Source organism: Momordica charantia (genome assembly GCF_013281855.1).
Source record: "Momordica charantia cultivar OHB3-1 chromosome 1 unlocalized genomic scaffold, Mcharantia_2.0 BLBB01000001.1, whole genome shotgun sequence".
Lineage (NCBI taxonomy): Eukaryota > Viridiplantae > Streptophyta > Magnoliopsida > Cucurbitales > Cucurbitaceae > Momordica > Momordica charantia.
In genome coordinates this window covers 806,588-832,234 of record NW_028275157.1, presented here as the reverse complement: position 1 = coordinate 832,234, position 25,647 = coordinate 806,588, and the positions used below count along the sequence as shown (strand labels likewise).

Below are 25,647 nucleotides of genomic sequence, written 5' to 3'. Positions count from 1 at the left end.
AATGACTTTCCGTGACATTTATTAATTGTGATGGAAAATCTATTCATGACAAAGTATAACTGTAGTTGAAAATGCATTGATGACAATTTTCAAATTTGTCATCTTCTCCTCTTTCTTGATGCCTTAATAGATGACAATTACATAATTGTCATGAATGATGCTAATGATAGAATTTAACTGTCATTGAAGACCGACTTTCTACTAGTGTGGATTGTGGGATCCAATTGTAAGGGATTGAGAGAGTAAGAGAGTTGAAAGATTTTTTTAGCATTCCTTTAGGGTTCAGAGAGAGGGAAAATCCTAAGACCATTAGGATATATTATCGTTTTGGATATTGGAAATCCCAAAACCATCAGGATATCTTTTTCTTTTTATCTAATTAATAATACATAAATTAATTAAATCAATTAACAATTAATTAATTTAAATCCAAATATTAAATAAATAAATAACAATTAATTATTTAACTTTTTAATTAAATATCACATATTTAATTAAAACTATATATTTCAATCATATTCAAATGCATCTCTCTTTTATAACCTATAGTTTTAATATGAATCCAATTCATATTAATTATTTGAATTCCATTCAAATATTTCTCTCATAACATATAGTTTAATTATTAAATCTTTATGAAAAAATAAACTATATATATAATGTATCATAATATACATTACATACATTCCCTGATATATAATTTGAACATTTCAAATTTTCTCAAAATCTTGATCCTCGTTTTACCCATTGTGAACTAGTAAGGAGACCTAATGGACCTATAGATTAGAAGCTCCAACGATACGAGTTTAATTGATCAAACTCATTAACCAAATTAACAAACATTCGTTAACCGCAAATCATTCCATTAAAAATTTGTAGCTGCACTCTTCTCACAGCAGAATATTTCATGTCTATAGAAATTGACCATTGACGGTAAATTGATCCTTCACAAGTGCTCATAACTTCAATTGGATCAAATTACCATTTTACCCCTGGGTTACTTCTTGTATCTTAAGTACCACTGATCGTCAAATGAACAATCAAGTTATGGTCCGACCAATAACTGGAATTGCGTCTCGAGCCAATGAGAGGGTGGGGCCCCTTGTTCAAATTCCGAAGTTAGTCCTTAAGGGAACACTCATCTACTTCTCTAAAGTCGGGAAAGAGTGAATCTCATCTCATGTAGTTATGTTCCTAGCTCCCTACTCGGTTCCGTCCCAAAATGGTAGGAATATTGAGTCGGTAACTCAGGCCACTCTCACTCATACAAATCAAAGGACAAACCCTCGTAGACAGGAATTCGTAACTCACTCAGGATTAAGATCGAGTTACATGATCATCCTATGAAATATTAATCTAAATAGTTAACGATGTTACAACTATTGATTAATGATTTCGCGGTCCGGTCTTATACAAACTCATTGTATAGGTACATCCGCTAGCATGTCACTACATGAATGACATGGATAGAGTCGTTTATAACTGTTACAAAGCGGGAGGTATCCCTAGTGTTACCAGGATAAGGTATCCAACCTTATCTGTGTATTATAAATCATTTAGGTTATTACAGGAACATTATTCACTTGTATATCGAATATATATTGTATATCAAATATGTACCTTATATATCAAATATATACTTTATATCAAATATATACGTTGTATATAATGTATATATTTGATATTAAATATATACTATTCTAGTTACATTAAATAACCTTGGATCTTCGTTTATTTGAATACAATAATGCAAAGAAATAATAAGATAACTCTTTATTGAATAAATAGTTTGTTCATAAATTACAAATACACGAGCTAAGGGCACCAAACCCAACAGAACCTTCACGTAGTTTAAGTAAATGTATATTTGAAAGAACCATAGTGAATTAAGTCTTGAACTAGATTTTTGAGTCAAATTTCCACTGAACCCACACATAGTACAAGCTAGTTTGGGATTCTAGTCAGTTTTGTGCTTTAGACGGCCATGTGCACATATCCTATTTTCATGAGTGTTTTAAGGGAGTAGCCCAAACACCTATTGTGGCCACCTCACCAGAACACTTACATATGTGAAACCTCCAAGGGATGTTTGTGATCAACACCCTGCATAATACATGTCTTGGTTTCATTCAGAGTTTAACTCTTTCTTATCATCACAATTATGAGCACTAACATCATAGGAATGGGACTCGGAGTATTCCTCAATTATTATAAAGTGCTCTCATAGTAACATTTCAACTTCGTTGCAACCCGTTGTATCTCTTTCATGGTATCTCCAAACTTTAAGGTTGGGAGTCAATTGTGGTGACTATCTTAATGGTCTTAGTCTCATTCCCCTCGATGCTTCAATAACTAGCTTGTGCGCCAAGCCTTTTGTAAATAGATTCGCTAGGTTCTCTTCAGATCTTACAAAGTTTAGAGAAATCACGGGATGAGATGATAATTGCATGATAGAGTTATGCTAATTCTGATGTGTCTACTTTTGCCATTATAATTTTATTATTAGCCTTAGCTATAGTAGCTTGACTATCACAATGTAAATGCAGGACGAGATTACCATTTAGAAATAAAGAAATATCAACAATTAGACTTCTTAACCATTCTACGCAATAATTCAGCTTCCATGGTGGATCTAGAAATTTAATGTCTGTTTAGTAGATTCCATGCTATTGCACTACCACTCAAAGTAAAGATATAGCCACTAGTTGCTTTAGTTTCATCTAATTCAGAGATCTAATTGACATTATTGAATCCTTCTACTAATAACGAAAATCTATTATAACAAAGATTCAAATCAGAAGTACCTTTAAGGTATCTGCACAACCTTTCAATAGCGCACCAGTGATATTCACTTGGATTACAAGTTTATATACTCAATCTATTAACAACGTATGCAATATCAGGTCTAGTGCAATTAGCAAGATACATCAGTGAACCAATTATTTGAGGATATTCATGTTGTGATATATGTTTTCCTATATTCTTCTTAAGCTTCAAATTTGAATAAAAAAGGGTAGAAACATGACTCAAATCAAAATAATCAAATTCCTTTAATAAATGTTTCCCATAATGTGATTGAGTCCATATAAATTCACTATTATCTCTTTTAATCAATTCAACACCCAATATGATTTTAGCAAAACCTAAGTGTTTCATGTCCAAAATTATTTGACATAAATTTTTTTTTTCATTGATAACGTCTGCAGTGATGCCCAATATAAGAATATCATCAATATACAAACAAAGAATAACACGTAATTTCTAACTTTTTAATGTAAAGACATTTATCAGAATCATGAATGAGAAAACCATAAGAGATAATCACACTATCAAATTTCTCATGTAATTGTTTAAGGGCTCGTTTTAGTCTATAAAGAGATTGAACCAGCTTACAAACTTCTTGACTTGGTTTTATAAACCCCTCATATTGTTCCATATAAATTTCATCTTCTAATTCCCCATTTAGAAAGGCTGCTTTAACGTCCATTTGATGAATTTCTAATTTTAAAATAGAGGCAATGGCTATCAAGGCTTTAATGGTAGCCATTCTAGCTACGGGAGAGTAAGAATTTACACATTCCTTTTGACCATACCTGTTTGCAACTAATCTAACTTTAAATTTATCTATGGAACTATCAATTTTGAGTTTCTTCTTGAAAATCCACTTACCACCAATTACTTTACAACCACGTAGAAGTTAAATTAAGACCCATGTATTATTAGACAAAATTGACTCAATTTCACTATTAATAGCTTTTTCGAAAGAATGTTTATTTATAAACTTTATTTCTTCTAAATATGTGTTAGGATCACTTTCAACCAAATAAGTATAAAAATCATCACCAAAACTCTTACAAACTCTTTTCCTTTGTTCTAACAGTTCCAAATTAGGAGTCACCTTTTTAGACCCTAAACTTTCATTAAGTTGCTTGTTTAAATTAATCTTTATGGGAAAAATGTTTTTAAAGAAAGTGACGTCACGAGATTCTATAACTGTATTTTTTGTAAACTCAGAAATATCTTAATTTAGAATAAGAAAGTTATAGGTAGTGCTATTTAAAGAGTACTCAACAAAAGCACAATAAATGGTGTTAGGGCCTAGTTTTTGTTTCTTATTAATAGGGATATTCACTTTAGCCAAGCAGTCCCATACTAGAAAATTTAAGTTAGGGACTTTATTTTTTCATACCTCGTACAAAAGTTTTGTTAGAATTTTTATAAAGAATTCTACTCCGAACAAGCAGAATATAAAGCTTCACTCCAAAAATTAGTTTGCAGAAGAACTCAATGACATTAACCATATCTAATAAGATTCTACTTTTCCTCTATGCCACACTATTAGATTGGGGTGCATAAGGAGGGGTAACCTGATGAATTTAGCCGTGCAATTTATAAAATTCATTCCTTTCTTCTGAACAGTACTCACTTAAAACTTTTATTTTCTTTTCTAATTGATTTTCTATCTCAGCTTTATAAATTTTAAATTTTCTAAACACTTCATCTTTAGTGTTAAAGTAAATAGACATGATAGTATAGAGCAACATCCATAAAAGTTACAAAATACTTTTTTCCCTCCACAAGTCAAAGTATAATTGCAATCACAAACATCGTCATGAATTAATTATAACAATAAAAAATTTCTTTCTGTTGATTTAAATGATTTTCTAGGTTGTTTTGCTTGCACACAAATTTCACATCATGGGAAGTTGGGGTGTGCCACATTGTATTAAACTGTGATTTTGGGAGAGAGAATTCAAAGGGATCTTTACGAGAGCTCCTGAATCTGCATGGTGATAAGTTAATTACCATTCGTTGAAAAAACCAACAATATATATATATATATATATATATTGTAAAGATAAATATATTAAACAAACAAAGACCTCAGCTTTCAAAGTGCACAATAGGGCAGAAGGCGACCGGCCCACCCCACCCCCATGAACTCTAGCATTACGCTCCCTCCAATTAAAGGAAACAGTTGAAGTCCATGCCAAACACCACACACGACGACGAACAGACTGTCCAGCATTAATGTGACAGATCCAAGCAAGATCAATAGACCAATATGAAACCCTATGAGAAGAACTAGCCTAGGCAATCATTCTAGACCATACCTCCCAACTAAAAGGGCACTCAAGAAACATATGATACCGGGACTCAAAGCCAACACAAAACACAAGGGAAATAGGAGTAGAAGAATCTCAACGACATAAGTGATCCCACGTAGCAAGCCGATCACGCACCGCCAACCAAGCAATGAAAGAATGCTTCGAAATGTTCCCACTGAACCAAAGCGAGGAAAACCAAGGAACAAGAGGTTGAGTCGGCCGCAACACATCCCATGCGCTCGACACCGAGAAAAGACCCGACGACTTCGGAATCCAAACGAGCACATCTTCTCTCCTAACCAAAACGACATAGATGAAATCTTAGAGACCAACTTAAGAAGATCGACCGACCACCGAGGCTAGCACCACGAACCATCAAAAAAAAGAAAATAAGCAACCTTTGCTTAGGACAAGCTTGCAGCATCATAGATAATCCGATCACCAATCCTTGGATAAATCGGACATCCAGAAGCCAAGCGTCATGCCAAACAAAACAACGCTGACCATCTCCAATCGCAAATCGAACCAAAGGTCAAAAAGCATCTCGGACAGAAAGAATATCCTGCCAACACCAAGAGAAGCAAGGCGAAGCACAAACGGTCCAAATACAATCCTGTTGAAGAATATAGGCCTCCATACAAGCCACCCACATAGAGCCAGCCCATATAGAGCCAGCCCACATAAAGAGCAACCAAAGCAGCTTCATTATAGTGGCCGAATTCCAAGAACCCAAGTGACGCACACTCAACCACCTTCCTGCTCTCACGGCTCTTCCACAAGAAAGAACGTAGAATCTGCTTAACATCATGGACAGCCGAGTTGGAAGAAAAAACATACTAGCCCAATAAACCTGAAAACTCTGCAAAATCGACTGAATAAGCTGCAACCGGCTAGCGAAAGAAAACATCCTAGCCGACCAACTCCAAACACGAGACACAATCTGCTCAAGCAAAGGCTGACAATCATGATGAGAGAGCCGACATGAAAAGAGCGGAACCCCGAGATAACGTACAGGAAACGAAGTGACCGAAAAATCAGAGAAAGCCGCCAACTGCTCCACCTCAACATCAGGAATACCCGTTCCAAAAAACGAGCTCTTCCGAGTATTCGCCACAAGTCCTGCCAACTCTCCAAAAGAGGCCAAAACATTATTAACAAAGGATAAAGAACCAAAATCCGCACGAGAGAAGATCATCAGGTCATCTGCAAAACATAAATGCGTCAGAGCAACCCCATCACACTTCTCATGAAACCGGAAACTCGGCGACGACCTATTCAACATTCGAGACAACACCACCATGACCATAACAAAAATATACGGAGATAGAGGATCCCTTGACGCAAACCAACAATATATTCTTTTAAACTAACCTAAACATTACTAATTGATTCCATAAAAAAAAAAATACTAATTGATTAAAAAATATGTGGAATAAAATAGAGATTTGAATTCCCTTTGTTTTATTGAATTTAATAATAATAAAAAAAAACTACCATATTTTTATATTTTTTTTAGTTAGAAGAAATAGCGTGTATGGTGTCACAATCGCACCTTTTCGAAGCAGCTCGAGCGATTGTGCGGCACTTGCTCTAGCTCAAACGAGCAAGTCAGCCAGGAAAACTGTAAGTTGCGGACAATCTTGGTCGTGGGTCTAGCCTCCGCTCACGTTTTAGGAGAAAATTGGTTTTAGAAAACGTGAGAGAGAAAAACAGTTGAAAACATCTTTAAAACAAGCATTGTAGACATTGGATGCAAGAAAGCTTTGATTGCAAGAAAGTATACAACACTTGGTCGGGGGAGGTTTGATGACTACTTGGTCCCCCCTAAGGTACATTATAAGGCATTTTTGGTGTGGCAGGTGTAGACATCCTAAGTGGCGAGGAGTCACTCGGTGGCCTACAGGGCCCGTGTGAACTCCGATTGGCTTGAAATTTGGCGTGCTTACATATCCTACTAATACACACCTAGTTCCAAAGCCGCTCGGCCAAATTCCACCTACAACCCCAAAAACCCGATACAAGAAAATTACACTAGAAAACTTTAAAGACATGAAAGGAAAGCGAGTGGTGAGGATGGTTTGGACATGCGGCCATGGGTAACACACCCTGGACAAGCATGCCCACACCAAAATCCGCACGAGAGAAGATCATCAGGTCATCTGCAAAACATAAATGCGTCAGAGCAACCCCATCACACTTCTCATGAAACCGGAAACTCGGCGGCAACCTATTCAACATTCGAGACAACACCGCCATGACCATAACAAAAAGATACGGAGATAGAGGATCCCTTGACGCAAACCAACAATATATTCTTTTAAACTAACCTAAACATTACTAATTGATTCCATAAAAAAAAATACTAATTGATTAAAAAATATGTGGAATAAAATAGAGATTTGAATTCCCTTTGTTTTATTGAATTTAATAATAATAAAAAAAAAAACTACCATATTTTTATATTTTTTTTAGTTAGAAGAAATAGCGTGTATGGCACTGGTACCGAAGGGGTGGGTGAAAATGTGTAACCCAATTGTTGAAAAGTTAAACCACAGATGATGCACTTTGGTGGTTCTCATGGCCTGCCACCATCTGCATAGTGCGACTGCGACTGCAACTGCGTCTCACATTTGCAGAAATTTCTTGGGATACATTTTCACCTCCAGATATGCTTCTCCTCTTCGTTCCTCTTCTTCTTCTTTGAAGATACAGTCTCTCCTTCACCATTCTTTTCCTTCTTTCTCCCTTCTGCAATCCCCCAAGGTAACGTAGTTTCTGCCGTTCCCTAGTTCTTATTCTTAATTGATTCTAGGATCTTTACTTAGCGAGTTATTTGGTAACTCCTTTAACACTTTCTAATTTCTTGCAAATAACATTGTGGGTGTGGGTGTGGGTGTGGAATGTGCAATGGGATTTTTGCTGCCTTCTCGACATGCGAGGTGGGCATTGTTTTTATTGCGAGGGTTTAAGTGATTAAGGTTTTAGTTGTCATCAGAGCATCTAATTTTAGCATTTGGTTAAATTCGAAGTAATATACAATTTTTTCTTCTGTTTTACGCATGCAGTTTTACCAAAGAATTTTCTCTCTGTTCCTTAGGGTTACTGTAGTTCATCCGGAGGTGTAAATGCTGCCAATCCTGTAGATAGCAATGCAACTTATCATGGTAGTAGTTCTGCATCTTCTAAAAGCCAGCAAATGCTGCAATTTCAAGATTCATTGCCAAATTCGCTCTTGCACAAAGAAGAAATTGGAATTGATAGTCCTTCAGATGCTAGAGTCATGCTCATTGATGGCACATCAATCATTTATAGAGCATATTACAAGCTTTTGGGTATGTTAGACTTGTCAAGTCAGAATGTTTTAGTTTAACTTAGTTTGTTACGTTAACTTATTTTTTTCAATTCGTATTTAACGGGAAATGGACTTATTTGGCAAGAGTACAATGCATAACTGGAAAGTAGCCGATAGAAACCTGTTGGTAAAGATATGTAGACGTATAATTCATAACAATTTAGAAGCAGAAATTAACTTCTTTGGATTTGTATGTGGGAAGTGTTTATACGTTGCTCTCTACTATGAGGGTTGGAAACCATGGTAGTCTGATATTTTCATAAATTTTTAAACTTACTTGAGATTTATGTCATTTTCTGCTATTACTCAAACAATTGCGGAAGGTTGTTTGTAGCCACAGATGTTTCCACTGAAAATCTACAACATTAAAAAATTTGTTGCTATTTCACATCTTTTTCTTTTAGGTGCGGTTCTCAACAAGAATGGAAACATTTCCATTATCTTTGATACTCAAATTTTAATACAATATTTTAACTTATCAATGGAATGTAAGAGCTTCACCTTAAAACTTGATCAATAAGATCTTTCAGGATTTTATTTTCTCTGGTATGTTTTATTTTTTTGGTCTCGAATAGCTCTCTGAAATCAATTAAAGTTGTAATATTTACTTATCGATTCCACTATAATACACTTGATTTTGTTTTGTTTTGTTTTTTGAGTAGTAGTGTAGTGATGTTGTTTCTTTTGATGAGAGCAGCAAAGTTGCATCATGGCTATTTATCACATGCGGATGGCAATGGAGATTGGGTTCTGACAATATTTACTGCCTTATCCCTTGTAAGTAACATTCTTATTAGGTTCTTGTTTTAAAATCTTATTTTACCCGATTTTTTTTTTCTTTTTTTATTTGTTTTCTCTTTTGTTCAAAAATAAGATATCATTCTGCTGATTGTACCTCAAAACCCCTAATGCTATCATTTGTGTCCTCCTCGTCTATGTTGTTGTCTGCTATGAAGTAATTTCGGTTAAAATATTGCAAAAAAGGATTGGATTATCAATTTTCACTCCTTTTGGTTTCTTATTAATAATAAAAAGAATCAATTGCAATTAGATTTGTAGTGTAGATATATATCTTCTGAAATGAAAGTGATAATTGAAAAGTTACAACAATAATCAATCTCCCTTTAAAAATTTGCAAAGAGCCACTGGAAGAATACAAACCAGAGAATTCGAAGACCCCTCAACCCCTACATACATTATTTGAATAGTATTAGCTAAACAAATAGGACACACCAAGATGAGGCTTACAGGAGAGATTGAAAACGCTTTAAACAGATAATATTGGTGAAAAAATTGCAAACGCTGTAGCTAGGTATGCATTTTACACCATGATAGCCCAAAAAAGACATTATCCAGGATGTAATCTGTACTTTTTCGAATATCATTCTTTTTTATAGGAAACTGAGAAATATATTAAAAGAGGAGAGAGCATAAGAAAAGGGGAGATGAGATACCTCAGAAGGCCCATGGTTACATAAACTTATTCCAATTGGCTATAAAATGGACAAGATCATAATTACAATAAAAGTTTAGAGAGCACTAAATGCATGCAAAGAAGAGTCTCATTGAGTCTTAAAATTCTTATGGACAAGAGCTCTTCTCTACGAAGACCTGCTGGATCTGCTCATGTCATGTTTTGCATAGAGAAGCCATAACTGTGTTAGACCAAAGAATTCTTGCCGATCCTTGAAAGATGTACCGATAATAGTTTGAAGGAGGGTCTCACTCCCTTGTTAGGAAAGCACCAACTTAAACAAATAGGTTGATAATTTTTGACCTAATGGAAGCAATGAAGGAGCATTTGAAAATAGGCAATGAGGATTCTCTAAATCTCGTTTACATAAAATACATCAATTTGGCATAAATGCATAATTTGGGCACTTAGAGATTTTGTTGTGTAAATCCCATTGCCACGAAGGGTCCATTGTTTAACATCTTCTTATGCTTAAAGCCTTATTTGGCCTATTATTTCAAGAAACTCAGCCCCTAAGAAGCACAGACACGAACATGATAGGACACGACAATACGTCAATTTCTAAAAAACTAGGACACAGATGGATACGTTATTTTTTTAGGATATATGTAAATGTAACATTAAAATACTAAATGTACTTACTAAAAAGCATAAATGTCAACTTACTTTATTGGGTTGAAGATGTACTCCACTAAAAAGCATAAAATGTTAAATGTACTCCTCTAAAAAAATCCTAGAGAAGGATTTGAATTTGATTATTGGGTTGGCGATGTCATCCTAATTTAGTAAAACCTATTATACTTTAGTTTAATTCATACGAAATTAAGGAAAAAAAAGTATAGAACTTATTTTATGTGATGTAACTCACACGAACAGAGGGGTGGGTCATATGGACAGAGTCTGAGGAGTCTGGCCGGAAACAAACAATATTGTCTCGGCGGAGGCAAAGGCGAGCGACTGTGTGGGGAAGGCAGGTGATGACAGTAGTGGCAAAGGTGAGCGACGGTGGTGGGTGAATGCAGAGCGTTTTCGTTCGTGGGTTGTGGGTAGCCTTCTTCATGCGTGGTCACTGAGTAGCCTTCTTTTAGGGTTTTTTTTTTGTTTAATTATTTAAGTTTTAGTTTTTGTAGGTTTTGTTTTTTAATTTCAGCTAGGCTTCACATTGGGCTTCCAAAATTGGGCTAAGGAAACAACATTTTTTTTTATCTAGTGTGTCCCACCCGTGTCCAAAACGTGTCTGAAACTAAAAGAAAATAGAATCAGACACTTCAAATTGCGTGTCGGACACGTGTCAGAACGTATCCGTGTTTGACACATATACTCCCCCTTATTTGATCCTTGGGGGTAATTAGGATTATTTTTTTGGACAAGAAACAAATTTTCGTTGATATATGAAAAGGAAAAATGTTCAAGATACAAATCCCGCAGGGACGAAAAAAGAAGAGAGAGAAGAAGAGAAAAATAACTAGTGATTAAAAAAGCCCGCCTAGGCACAAAGGCGCAACATCTGCGCCTCGCCTTGAAAAGGCGAGGCGTTCTTCATGAGGCGTGCAATTGCGCGCCTCAGCTGAAGTGGTGAAGCCCATGAAGCGCAAGCTTTTTTAATAAAAAAAAAACAAATTAAAACAAAAGACCTTAAACACAGAAACCCTTGCGTTTAGGGTCTTCTGTTTTTTTAAAAAAATTGAACGTGGCAACGTGCGGCTATAATAGAATTCGAAAGATTTTATTCCTTTTTTTTTTTGGAAAAAATCTTAACAATAAGTAGCCTAATTGTTTAATGTTTACTGATTCTTTTCCCTCCCACCTCTCACGCCCTCTAATCTTCTAATTTCTATTACTTCCCATACACGAAAACAACTCAAACGTCTCCCTTCTTATATTTCTTTCCCTCACTGTGTCTCTCTCTCTCCATCTCTTTCCAACTTCTTATATATCTCTTTCATGTTTTTGTGGACCATTGATTCTTTATGCTAAGACTTATGATGTTTTCTAATCTTATTTGGCTTTTATATGTTTTATATGTGTATATATATATTTTTATTTGTTTTTATATATAGGGTGCCTCGCGAAAAAAAACCCGTGCTTTTTTTTGCGCCTCGCTCTTAAGCTCCAGAGGTCTATTGAGCTTTTGTGGGCCTCGAGCTTTTTAAATCACTGAAAATAACACAGAATTAGCACAACAAGAGCAATACAAGCTCAGAGAAGATAAAAACATTCTAAACTAGAACTTAGAAACCTCAACCAGTCGAAATACTAAAATCGGAGCGAGAAAAGGTCATTTTCATAAAGTCTATCAAGCAGTAATCACCAAAAATGAAGCCTCAATGCTATCTTCAAAATATCCTCCAATAATAAGCCACCATATGCCAACCCACAAGCTGTAAAGAATCTTTGAAATCCTCACCTACCAACAACCAACAAAACTAAAATTGCAAAGCTTTAAAAATTTCAAAAGACATAGAGAACCTTTCGACTTTCTCGAACAACTTAAAGCTCAGAGAACGCTACTCATTTTTTCTTAAAAGTCAGAGAATGCTATCAAATGGGACAAGAGTAACCTGAAAATCTTCCTCGAAGGATTGTGGTAGACCTCCGATTACAAAGAGGTATAGTAGAAGGAAGGCTAGGAGAGATGAACAGGGGTGGAGAGGGAATTCTGTTTTGTGGGCCCGAGTTTGTTACGGGGCATTTTGGGAAAGTAAGGAGTTAGTTATATATATTGTTGTTAGTAGGGGGGATATTTTTGGTAGAATTTTCCTGATTGTAAGGAGTTGATAGGAGAGACTAGGGAGCTCTCGAATCTCCCTCAGCCCTGTAATTTCCCTCTAATACATAAATAATAGAAGCAAATTCTATCATTTTGGTATCAAAGCAAGAAATTATGGGGAATGCTTACTAGGATGGAAAATAGAGTGGTGTTGGCGGTAGAGGATAATTGTGAATCATGGAAGGAGTTGGCAATGTTCAAGGAGGAAATAAGGTTATGGATGATGGCTGTGTCGCAAAAAATGGGGATCGGTGAGAAGAACCAAGATGACAAAGGGAAAGGGCCTATGATAGATGAAGGAATAGGGGAGAAAACACCGATGAGCATCGAAAATTCCAGTGAAGGATCCAATCACTTGACGAACGCACTGGCTCCCTTTTCGATCTTCGATTACGGAAGTTAGAGGTACTGATTTTTGAAGGGGAAAACCTAGATGGATTGCTTCATCGGGTAGCTTGGTATTTTGTGATTAACCGCTTATCGGACAAGGACAAATTAGAAGCAGCGATTTTGTGTCTTGACGGTGAAGCTTTGGCCTGGCATCAATGGGAGGAGAAACAGAGGTCGATACAAATCTTGGAAGAATTTCAAGCATTATTGCACCAACGCTTTTGACCTATCATGGAAGGCACCTTGTGTGATCGTTTCCTGGCCGTATGACAGGAGATGACGGTCAGGGATTATCGACGAAGATTTGAGGAGGTTGCCGATGCTGTCGACGGAATTCCTGCCTTCAATCCTTGAGAGTATTTTCATCAATGGGCTGAAGGAAGAATTGAGGAAGGAGGTAAGAGTGATGAAGTCCAATGGGCTCAAAGAAATAATGGGGATGGCTCAGTTAATCGAGGATAAGAATTCTAAAGATTCAGCCCGAACGTCTCAAGGAGGAAAAAACGGCACAGTGGATCGATCAGTACGCTGAAATCAACTGGGTCATCAAGCGGGTCGGGCCGCACCGTTTCCTTAAGTGCTCTTTGGAAAGTGTGCTTTATTGAGGTGTACCATCCCAAGATCACCGTCAGCAAAGGTCTTCTCACGGTAGTGACTATTTGTTGTTGCTTTATATGATGGTGTAGCTTGAAGGACGTTATCTGTAACCTCTTTATGTAACTCAACCTAAGAAGCACGGACACGGACACGGGACACGGACACGACACGGCGATACGTCAATTTCTAAAAAACTAGGACACGGACACGCTGGGGATAAGTTATTTATTTATTATTTTTTTTAGGATATAGGTAAATTTAACATAAAAATGCTAAATATACTTCGCTAAAAAACATAAATGTCAAGTAAATTTATTGGGTTGAAGATGTACCCCACTAAAAAGCATAAAAATAGTAAATGTAATCCATTAAAAAATCCTAGAGAAGGATTTGAATTTGATTATTGGGTCGAAGTTGTCATCCTAATTTAGTAAATCATATTCTACTCCAGTTTAATTCATATGAAATTAGGGAAAAAAGGAAGTAAGAATAGAGCTTATTTAATTTAACTCACACAAACAGAAGGGTGGGTCACTAGGTAGCGTTTTAGGGTTTTTTTTTTGTAGTTTAAGTTTTTGAGATTTCAGCCAAACTTCTTGGACTTCCAAAATTGGGCTAAGGAAACAATATTTTTTTATTTGGTGTGTCCCTCCCGTGTCCAAAACGTGTCTGAAATTAAAATAAAAAATTTAATATTCGGACACTTTAAATTGCGTGTCGGACACGTGTCTGGAGCGTGTCCGGACGTATCCGTGTCCGACACGTGTCCGACACAGACACTCCTCCTTTTTTGCCGTGTTCGTGTTTTATAGAACTCAACGATTCTTTCTGCCATGTGCTCTGCTTCTTGATTAAAATCCATTGTAGACGGGAGATTAGTAAGATCTGCAGTTAGTCTAGGAAGTCTAGTTATGGAAATATCCTTCCTAGGCTTCCTTATTAGTGCAGATGGCCTTAAGATGGACCCTTCCAAGATTCGGGCTATTTCTGAATGGCCCCAATCTCAATCTATCAAAGGTGTACAATGCTTCCTAGGCCTAGCATCCTTTTATAGAAAATTCATTAAAGATTTTAGTACATTGGCTGGACCTCTCACAGATTGCTTAAAGAAAGGAAATTTTAGGTGGGATACCACTCAAAGGGACAACTTTAACATCCTTAAAACCAAACTAACTCAATGGCCAGTACTTCATTTACCAGATTTCACACAACCCTTTGAAGTGGCAGTAGATGCTTTCGGAATTGGAATCGGGGCTGTTTTAACCCAAAACCAACATCCAATAGAATATTTCAGCGAAAAACTTTGCCAATCTCGCCAAAATTGGAGCACATACGAGTAGGAACTATATGCCCTTGTTAGAGCTCTTAAGCAATGGGAGCATTATTTACTAAGTCAGACATTTATCCTATTTACAGACCACTTTTCTTTAAAATTCCTGCATACTCAAAAGTCCATTAGCCGAATGCATGCAAGATGACTCTCATTTTTACAACAATTTGATTTTGTTATAAAACACAAAACTGGAACACTAAACAAAGCAGCTGATGCCCTTAGTAGAAAAGTTACATTATTAACGTTACTTCAAGGGGAAATAATTGTGGTGTAGGCAATTGAGAGATTTTATTGGATAGAGTAGTGATCAACTACAAATGAATAGGATTACTCCTATTTATAGAAGAATGCCTCACACAGAAACTAGCCGTTAGGCTTTTAACCAACTAAGAGCTTATTACTAACAATTAGGATTGATAACTATCCAACTTAAAGAAATACAGCTATTAGACTACATTAGAATTCTCCCCCCATAGAATTAAACTCGACCCCGAGTTATGTAGCTAAAGAAAAGCTGTCCGGTGCTTCGTAATGTGTCAAGTCAGCTTCGTTGAAGATGGGGCTGATGTTGTATTCTAGTGGTAGCTTGATTTTAAAGGCATTCGGTCCGCATTTCTGTAGGATAGAAAAGGGACCTATCTTCTTTTTGTTGAGCTTGCTGAATTTCCCCAGGGGAAATCGTCCCTTTCATAGATAAACCATTACTAGACCTCCTTCTTTGAAGTCATGTTGTCTTCTTTTAGTATCGGCCTGAATTTTGTATTTTGAATTAGCCACTTCCATATGATCTCGAACTTCTTGATGTAACTGAACAATGCGTTCTGCCATTTGTTCTGCCTCTACATTAACATCAACATAGGAAGGGATATTAGTAAGGTCAACTGTTAGGCGATGTAATTTAGTATAGACTACCTCAAATGGGGACTTCCCTGTTGTTCTATTCCGCATATTATTGAAGGCGAATTCGGCTTGGGCAAGAGCAAGGTCCCATTGCTTGGGTCGATTACTGGAGAGACACCGGATTAAGTTGCCTAAGGTTCGATTTGTTACTTCTGTTTGTTTGTCGGTTTGGGGATGTTTAGTTGTACTGTATTTGAGAGAGGTATTGAATTTTCGCCAGTGCGCGCCAAAAAATAGCTAAGAAACTTGACATCTTGATTTGAAACTATTGTTTTAGGAATTTCATGTAGGCGAACGATCTCCCTGAAAAATAAGTTAGCCACATATACGGCATCAGAACTCTTTTTACATGCCAGCAAATGGGTCATCTTACTAAATCTATCTACCACTACAAACACTGACTCGAATCCTCTAGGAGTTTTGGGAAGTCCAAGGATGAAGTCCATGGAGAGATCCCCCATATTGATTCCGGAATTGGTAAAGGGGAATAAAGGCCGGTGTTTTGTGAATATCCTTTATTTGTTTGGCAGATAAAGCATCAGGATACATAGCTAAAAACATCTCGTCGTAACTAAGGCCAATAATACCAGGAGGCTACTAAGTTGTAGGTTTTGTCTCAGCCAAAATGGCCGGTTAAACCTCCCGCGTGTAAGTCTTTAATGAGAGCTTCACGATGGGATGTGCGAGGTATACACAACTGATCCCCTTTAAAGAGGCATCCATCTAATAAATGGAAGTCTTTTGTGTTTCCATGGTTAGTGCAATTAAGCCAAATATCTTTGGAATCGTTGTCGGATTCGTATGTGGCAGGGTAAATTGTCAAAGGCTACTATTTCACCTTGTAGAATGGTTAGTAACGTGCCTTTTCTGTTTAAGGCGTCAACGGCTTTGTTTGTGACTCTCGACTTATGCTTGATGACAAAGTTGGAATCTTTGGAGAAAAGAGAGCCGTCTAGCATGCATACGACTTATGCTTTTCTGTGTATGAAGGAACTTTAGAGAAAAATGGTCAATAAACAATATTAATTCCTTGTTAAGGAGATAGTGTTCCCATTGCTTGAGGGCACGGACTAAGGCATACCATTCGGGAAGGGCTTAATTTTTCACTAAAGTATTCTATGGGATGGTTATTTTGGGATAGGACTGCCCCTATGCCTATGCCTGAAGCATCTACACTAACTTCAAACGGTTGAGAAAAGTCTAGGAGTGCAAGGACAAGGCTTTCGATGAGTTTGGTTTGGATAGTTCAAAAGCTGTTAGTTTGAGTAGTTCCCCAAGAAAAGTCTAGGAGTGCAAGGACAAGGCTTTCGATGAGTTTGGTTTGGATAGTTCAAAAGCTGTTAGTTTGAGTAGTTCCCCAAGAAAACTTTCCTTTCTTTAGACAATCAGTTAAAGGGGCCACTAATGTGCTGAAGTTGTGAATGAATTTTCTGTAAATTGATGCTAGCCCTAGAAAGCATTGTATGTCTTGGACGCTAGTGGGTATAGCCCAATCGGAGACAGCTTGTGTTTTCTTAGGGTCCATTTTTACAGTATTGTTGCCTAAAAATACTAAGTGAAGATGATGCATATGGTCTTCTTTTGAACGACTATACATTAAAATGTCATCAAAATAAACTACAACAAATTTATTAAGGAATGGAAGCAAAACCTGGTGCATTAATTGCATGAAGGTGCTAGGTGCGTTAGATAAGCCAAAAGGCATCATGAATGCTGTTATCCATTCGTCTCCTGGCCGGATTCTTATCTGATGGTAGCCACTTCTGAGATCTATCTTGGAGTAGATTGAAGCTCCTCCCAATTGATCAAATAGATCATTAATACGGGGGATGGGGAATCTGTACTTGACTGTAATCTTGTTAATGGCCCGAATATCCACACACATTCTCGAGGTACCGTCTTTTTTAGGAGTAAGTAAAGCTGGAACCACACAAGGACTTAAGCTTGGCTGGATATGTCCTTTTTCTAATAGTTCTTGGATTTGGTCATGTAAGTATTCAGCCGGACACATTCTATAGCAGGCTAAGTTGGGAAGTGTGGTTCCAGGTAGGAGATCAATTTGGTGTTGAATGTCTCAGATAGGTGGAAGAGTTGTTGGGAGTGTCGTAAGGGACGGGAATTGCTAGGGTCAAATTGTTTAATCACCAAACCAAGGATTGGACCATCCTTGTTGGAGGAGAGTTGTTTCCCGTTTGAAAAGTAAAAAAGTTGACCCTTGTCTTTGGGTTTAGATACATGGGAGCCTGTCAAGGGTAGTGTTAGAATCCATATAAATGAATTAAATTTACCCTACCCATCAGCTTAAGCTTTTGGGTTGAGTGGTGGTTTGTTCATCCTTAAGATGGTATCAGAGAGGTCCTATGTTCGAACCCCTGCATTGTCGTTTCCTCCCATTTATTATGATTTCCACTTGTTGGGTCTTGATGTTGTTTTCCAAGCCCACAAGTGAGGGGGAGTGTTAGAATCCATATAAATGAATTAAATTTACCCAACCCATCAGCTTAAGCTTTTGGGTTGAGTGGTGGTTTGTTCATCCTTAAGACGACGGCGGCGGCGGCGGCGGCGAGGGCGAGTGTTGGATAGCAATGAACAAAAACCCTAAGGCACACAACCTAATGGGCGCAAAACCCTAATGGGTATCAAAATCCTAACGGGCAAGAAACCTAGAAACCTAGAGCTCTGATACCATGTAGAGACTAAGGTTGGAGAGAATCCAAATGTAATGTATTCTCATTATTAAAGTCTATATATATAGACAAATATACAAGGTTGACCTAATCCTATAAGGAGAAGGTAAATGACAAATTAATATTAATACAAGAATATAAAATATACTAATATATACTCTAACAGGTAGTAGAACAACTGTTTTGCCCATCCAGGAGAATTCATATGTGTTCTCCAGTCCTTTATGAGTAGCTTGCATGTCGTATTGCCATGGTCGACCAAGGAGGATGTGACATGCATCCATGTCAATGACATCACAAATAATTTTGTCCTTATAGTTATTACCTATAGATAAAGGAACGGTGCAAATGCTGGTAACAGGTGCTTTCCCCCCTTTTTTAATGCAACTTGTCTTGTACGGGGTTGTATGAGGAGAGGTTTTGAGGTTTAAGGCTGTTACTAACTTGCTAGAAACTACCTTTTCTGTGCTACTACTATCAATGATAACATTACATACCTTTCCATTAATTGTACATCGGGTCTGAAAAAGGGAGTGTCGTTGAGGAAAAGAATCTGTCTTTAGTGTGAGTAAGATCCTTTCGAGAATACATGAGAGTTGTTCTCCTTCATCAGGTTCTAGAAACAACCTCTCTTCACTCTCCCCCTGATTAATATCTTGTTCAACATCCTCGGCTTCATCCATGATATGAATAGCTCGTCTTTGTGGGCATTCACTGGATAAATGCCCTGTTTGACCACATCTGAAGCACCTTCCCAATGTAGGTCGGGTATAGGCATTCCCAGCTTTCTTAGTAGTGTAGTTCTAGCTTGATTTGGTTTCCTCAGCCGCCTTACCCTTAGAAGTAGAAGCTGTGCCTTGGTTGAAAAGTTTATCAGTTGTAGGAGTTACCTTTTTAGCTATTTCATTGGTAGCCCGCCGCTGATATTGATTCTTGTATTTGCTGGTAAGTTGTTCTTCTATAGTCACAGCAGTAGCAATGGCTTTGTTGAGGTAGCCAATAGGTTGAATTTGAATCCGTTCTTTGATATCAGCACGGAGACCGCCGATAAATCTTGCTACCTGGTATTGATCATTTTCACCTATATTGGTTCACGCCCCCAACCTATGAAACTCTTTCGTGTACTCAGTAATGGATCTTGACCCTTGATGGCAGGTTTGGTATTGATTATAAAATACCTGTTCATAATTGATAGTAAAAACCGAGTTCGCATCAACTTTTTCATTTTTTCCTACACCCGAATGGGATGTTTTCCAAATCGGTGGCGGTTGGTTTCAAGCTGTTCCCACCAAGCTGAGGCACCCCCCTTTAATTTTAGGGCTACCGGTTTTGCCTTTTTGTGGTCAGGGGTATTCATGTATTCAAAGAAACTCTCTACATTCTTGATCCATTCAAGAAAACCCTCGATATCGAGTTTGCCATCAAAGGTTGGTAAATCAACCTTCATCTTGTAGTCAGTTGGTTCCCTTTGGTGTTGGTTGTAATACTGATTGCCTCGCCGGCCTAATGCCCAATCTGGGATGTCGTCTTCATCACTTGATGAGTCAACTATCAGTGCTCTATTTCGATTAGGGCCATGCTGCCTATAGGTGGGATTATAAGACCTACGGGGTTCTTGGTATTGTCCGAGGTTAGGGAATAGTTCTTGAATCATACCTTGATTATCTTGCAGAAAATCGTGGCCAGAATTGGTGTAGAAGGATTTGTGTGGCCATGGGAAAGGGAAATTTGGGATGGGATCTTGGATTGGGAGGGGTTCTTGGCGCAATCTTGGTGCTGTTTGCTTATCATCATCATCGGTCTTGATCCCTTTGTCTCGCGCCTCCTTCCCTTTGTTGCTTCTTGGTTGGTCTTGATGGAGATGAAGGTAATCCAGCTTGTCAACAATTTAATACAGAATCTGACGAATCTCTACCACATTCCTTTGGAGATTTTCAACATCTCCTTCAACCATCATTAATCGATTGGTTGAGGTTCGTGGAGAGAGGACGAGAGTATCTTCTGTCTCTTTTCCGGCGAGAGAGGGATCTCCTACTGTAGGAGCAGATTTCTTCCCCGCCATTGTGAAAAGCCCAAGATTCTTGGAGCTTTGATACCAACTTGGTGTAGGCAATTGAGAGATTTTATTGGATAGAGTAGTGATCAACTACAAATGAAGGATGACTCCTATTTATAGAAGAATGGGCCTCGAATAGAAACTAGCCGTTAGGCTTTTAACCAAGTAACAACTTATAACTAACAATTAGGATTGATAACTATCAAACTTAAAGAAATACAGCTATAAGATTACATCGAATTGCCTTTGATGATCTCCCTACAATATACACAACAAATACTGATTTTAAGGATATCTGGGGTAAATGTCTAGATCTTAGTCAGTCCGGGGACTTACATATAGTAAATGGGTACTTGTTTAAAGGAGATCAATTGTGCATACCCCATACCTCTTTGCGAGAAGTCGTTATCAAGGACCTCAATGCCAGAGGATTGGTTGGACATTTTGGCTGAGATAAGACTCTTCACCTCGTAGCCACCAGATTTTTTTGGCCTTAGTTAAGAAAGGACGTTATCGGTTTTGTCTCCAAATGTTTTAAACAAATATGGGTACCAAACAAAATACTGGGTTATACATTCCTCTTCCTACACCCAAAACCATTTGGGAGGATTTGTCAATGGACTTTATCCTCAGGCTACCTAGGACACAATATGGGTTTGATTCTGTATTGGTTGTAGTAGATCGTTTTAGTAAAATGACACATTTTCTTGCATGTAAAAGGACTTCAGATGTTGTTTACGTGGCTAATCTCTTTTTCAAGGAAGTTGTTCGCCTTCATGGCATTCCAAAGTTTATTTTCTCTGATAGGGATGTTAAGTTCCTCAGCCACTTTTGGAAAACTTTGTGGTGCAAATTCGATACATCCCTCAAATATAGTACTGCCAACCATCCACAAACGGATGGGCAAACAGAGGTGACTAACCACACACTTGGGAACATAATTCGCTGCCTTTGCATGGACATACCGAAGCAATGGGATTTAACACTCGCCCAGGCCGAATTCGCTTTCAACCACATGAAAAACAGAACAACGGGGAAGCACCATTTGAGATCGTTTATACCAAACTTCCTTGTTTAACTGTTGACTTAACTAATGTTCCTTCTTCTGTTGATTTTAGTTTGGAGGCAGAAAAAGTGGCTGAACGGATAACAATTACACCAGGAAGTATATAATCACATTGAAGAAGCCAATGAAAAGTACAAAAAGGCAGCGGACAGCAAACGATGGGAACAAGACTATAAGGAAGGAGATTTGGTGATGATACATTTGACAAAAGGCAGATTGCCCACTGGTTCTGCTCATAAGTCGCAGAAAAAGAAATTTGGCCCGTTTGAAATCTTGAAGAAATACGGCCCCAATGCATACAAAGTGAACCTCCCTCCAGACTTCAATATCAGTCCCATCTTCAACGTTGCTGATATTTATCCCTATGAAGCTCTGGATACTTTTACTTTGGCAGCTTAAACTCGAGGCCGAGTTTTTTTAGGAGGGAAATTGATGTAACTAACTCTTCTTAAGTTAGTTAGTTTAAGTTGTTGGTTAGTTAGTAGCCTATTCTTCTTTTACCGTGGCCTTCATATCTATAAATAGGGGCCTCTTTTGTATGTTTAAGTCGAGTGTTTCAAGTTAAGAATTTTCTTTCAATTGGTTTACACCAGAAACCTTTATTTCGGGGGGGCATTATGTGAATTTAAGAAATAGAGACTTTGTAGTGAAAGACTTCTTACTGTCTAAGGTCCACTGTCCTCCCCTCTCTCCTCCCGAAAAGAACAAAGCAACTCTGTCAAGGAGAGAATACTGTCAAACTCGGACTCTCTAAAACCCCTTTTGAAGTTTAGGTTCTAGTCACATCGGGCTTCGTCCCAACAATCTGCCACAATAGCATCTTTCTTGTGCGAATGGTTGAAAAGATTCGGGTAGGAACGGTCAAGAGGGGAGTCTGTCAACCAAGCATCCCTCCAAAATCTAACCCTTTGTCCATTTCCTTCTTTAAACCAAATGAAACTCAAGAAAGAGGCACTAAACTTTGCAATATCAGACCAAGGGCTTTCAAAAGCTTTCCCTTTTGGAGGAAGGGATGACCAATCGTGCAAACTCTCGTCATATATACTTGCAACAGTCCTTCTCCACAAGGCATCCCTTTCATTCAAGAATTTAGGGCCTCAGCCCATGGTATTTGTGAAGGGATATGGATAAAAAGTTTATTGCGACTACAAGGCTGTCATCTCCATAGTCCACAATCTAGTCCAACATGATAGGACTAAGCATATTGAAATTGACAAATATTTCATAAAGGAAAAACTGGACACCGATTTGATATGTATCCCTTACCTCCCAACAATAGAGTAGATTGCTGATGTGTTGACAAAAGGACTACAAAAGTACAATTTAACAGGATGATTGATAAGTTGACAATGAAAGATATCTTTAAATTAGCTTGAGGATGAGTGTTGGTTTATTTGTGAATATTAGCTGTAAATATTAATTTATTAATTGTTATTCTTATTTCCTTTTATGTATTGATTTTTATATCCTTTTATGTATTGAGCCTTTCTCCTATATAAAAAGGCTATGTATTTCTTACTTTTGATATATTGGAATACAACTATTTTACTCCATCTAAATCAACTGTATTAAACTCACCAGAAGGTTCGAACTTGAGATCTAAAAGCCAGTATGACCAAACGATCCCAAGGCCTTGCTAACTGGGCTGCCCCTTGAGGGCGTCTCCTGCTCCTTAGTAAAATTGATTTGGAGCTCTAAGGACATAACCTGGGCTTCTTTAAATGCAATGGATTCGTTGGCGGTACCCTCGTTACGTGGAAGGAGGCCTACTTTAGTTATTAAGGAAGTGATGGAATGGAAGGCTCTTTCTCCTTGTCTATCTCTCCCTCTCTGAGATGGTTTCTCTAATGTTTTGCCTCTGGCTTACTCAGGGGAGAGTTTGGGAAGGAGTTTTAGGACCTCCTATGGTTTATGCGTCCCATTTTGCTTGGTTCCATTGGGTTGAAAAGAGAAGTCCTATATGTACGTGGGAGGATTTCAATTAGCCTTGGTATTGAGATTCCAGTCCATGTAGGAAGGAATCCTTTTGTAATTATCCTTTCTCCATTCTCCTTTTATGATTTTTGGGGATTTAAATCTAAATTATTTTTGTAAATATTTCTTCTTTGTTTTGATGACCAAATGGAGAGCCTTTTTCTAATTTTCTTGGTATCTGTACATCCTTCACTTGTACTTCTCGATGTCTCATGGGAAAGTCTTTTGTTTCTTAGCAAAAAAATGATGGGCAGTATTACCCAATTCTGAAACAAGAAAGATGGACATTTCTTGTAACGAAGATGATATATTTATTTATTGTGATTTCTCAGCAGGTAAACTTAAACTTTTCTGTTTGGTTCACAGTGATTTATTATTTTCTTGCAGATTGTTGATGTTCTTGAGTTCATGCCTTCTCATGTGGCGGTAGTTCTTTTTCCCTTGGTGCCCTTTTTGATTATGTTATTGTAAAAATTTGTTGATTTTCTTGATTTTTTATGTAAAAGTTTATTTGAGTGTCTCAAGGAACACACGATTACTTTATTATGTAGGGTTAAGTAGCATTTGGTCCTCAGGTTTTAGTTCTGCTTTCATTTGGTGCATAAGTTTTGAAATCTTATGTTTTTCTTATGAGGTTTTAATAATGCCTCATTTTGTCTCAACTTTTAATTTTTTGTTTATGGAAAAATGATAGTGACTTTTTCTAATATTGTCTTAAGTTGATGTGGCGGTATTTCATTTTTTTGTGTGACAAAATAATTTTATTTGATTTTTTTTGAAACAAGAGACAATTTCATTGATGTAATGAAAAACAGAAATAAAACATAGAAGAAACAAAGAAGAAAACTTGAAAAAACTAAAACTGCCCGAATACAAGGGCCAAACCGAACCATATAAAGACTCCAACAAACAAAAATAAAAGCTTCTCAGTTTAGACAAATATCAAGAGAGTTATAATCCAAAAAGACATTAGAAAGGGAACACCATGATGCTTTTTGAGAAGCCAAGTCAAACTGAACCGACCGAGGAACTGCAAAACTTGTTTTGAAAGATTCTATGGCTGCGTTCCAACCATAATTTTAAAATAATGACTTGGACCATAATAAATGAGCTTTTGGAGGTAAGATGACCCAACCAAGAGGTCAAAACATTAGCTTGGTAGTCATTCGTGAAGACCCAAGGAATCCAAAATCTTTTAAAGAAAGGGAACTAGCAATGCACGGAGAAAGATCATCCAAAGAAAATGTGATTGTGGTCTTCAGAATCTGCAAAAACAGAGGAAACAAATACAAGGCAAAAGTTGAAAGTGAGAAAGGTTCCGTTGAAGGATATCTTCCGTGTTTAAGCTGCTGTTTAAGAGCATCCAGATCAAAATGTTGATTCTTTTAGGACAATTAGTCTTCCATAAGGCTGAAAAAATATTTTTCTGCATTGGGGAAGGCTTAAATAAATGGCTGAAAAGTGAGTTTACTGAGAAGTTCTCTGACGAATCCAAATTCCAGCTAAGGTTGTCTTTAACCGAAAAGAGTTTGATAGGGTCCAAGAATTCCAGTAAGCTGCTAAGTTCGGCAATTTCTTCATTTTTTAAGTGTTTCCTATAAGAGATAAACCCAAGAAAGAAGATTCTGATCCCATAAATCAGCATCAAGACCTGAAGGATGTAAAACCACCTATAAATAAGTTAAAAATGCAATTTGAGAGGAAGAACATCTAACCAACGATCATGCCAAAAAGAACTCTTGTACCATTGCCAACGGTAAAAGATAAATGAAGATTCATCTTCCCCCAAATTCTAGAGTTGCTACACCAGGTACTATGCAAAGATGCGTTTCTTCTTTCAACCGTGTGCCAACCTTGAGACTCTAAGCCATAAATGCTTGAGATTACTTTGTGCTAGAGACTATCTGTCTCTTTCATAAAGCGCCAACCCGATTTTGCTA

At 37.4% G+C, this 25,647-nt stretch overlaps 2 protein-coding genes across 9 annotated transcripts in view; one reads left to right on the top strand and one right to left on the bottom strand.

Annotated features, from left to right (window-relative positions):
- Window positions 1-5,201: 5,201 nt before the first annotated feature.
- Window positions 5,202-7,364, bottom strand: LOC111017811 (uncharacterized). Its single transcript, XM_088119926.1, has 5 exons — window positions 7,214-7,364; window positions 5,959-6,311; window positions 5,748-5,878; window positions 5,551-5,670; window positions 5,202-5,403 (listed from the first exon to the last, which is right to left on the bottom strand). The coding sequence occupies exons 1-5, from the start codon at window positions 7,362-7,364 to the stop codon at window positions 5,202-5,204; spliced, it is 957 nt and encodes a 318-aa protein (XP_087976052.1).
- A 243-nt stretch (window positions 7,365-7,607) lies between these two features.
- Window positions 7,608-25,647, top strand: part of LOC111017796 (5'-3' exonuclease family protein) — a 60,950-nt gene continuing 42,910 nt past the window's right edge. For 2 of the 8 annotated variants that reach the window (XM_022293666.2, XM_022293664.2), the window contains exons 1-4: window positions 7,609-7,871; window positions 8,206-8,440; window positions 9,158-9,237; window positions 24,095-24,133. In XM_022293666.2, coding sequence (XP_022149358.1) covers window positions 7,686-7,871; window positions 8,206-8,440; window positions 9,158-9,237; window positions 24,095-24,133 — 540 coding nt within the window. In that variant the 5' untranslated portion in view covers window positions 7,609-7,685. Of the gene's footprint in view, window positions 7,872-7,892; window positions 8,048-8,205; window positions 8,441-9,157; window positions 9,238-24,094; window positions 24,134-25,647 lie in introns of those variants that run through there. The other 6 variants (XM_022293665.2, XM_022293663.2, XM_088122584.1 and 3 more) reach the window with 4 other exon arrangements.

What these genes read in the sequence shown, in the direction of transcription:
- LOC111017811 (XM_088119926.1), bottom strand. Translation starts at nt 7,364, where the DNA reads ATGGCGGTGTTGTCTCGAATGTTGAATAGGTTGCCGCCGAGTTTCCGG. An exon ending in CGATTTTGCAGAGTTTTCAG is followed by an intron (nt 5,879 to 5,958) that starts GTTTATTGGGCT and finishes TTCTTGTGGAAG; the next exon opens with AGCCGTGAGAGCAGGAAGGT. An exon ending in TCCGATTTATCCAAGGATTG is followed by an intron (nt 5,404 to 5,550) that starts GTGATCGGATTA and finishes CGTTTTGGTTAG; the next exon opens with GAGAGAAGATGTGCTCGTTT.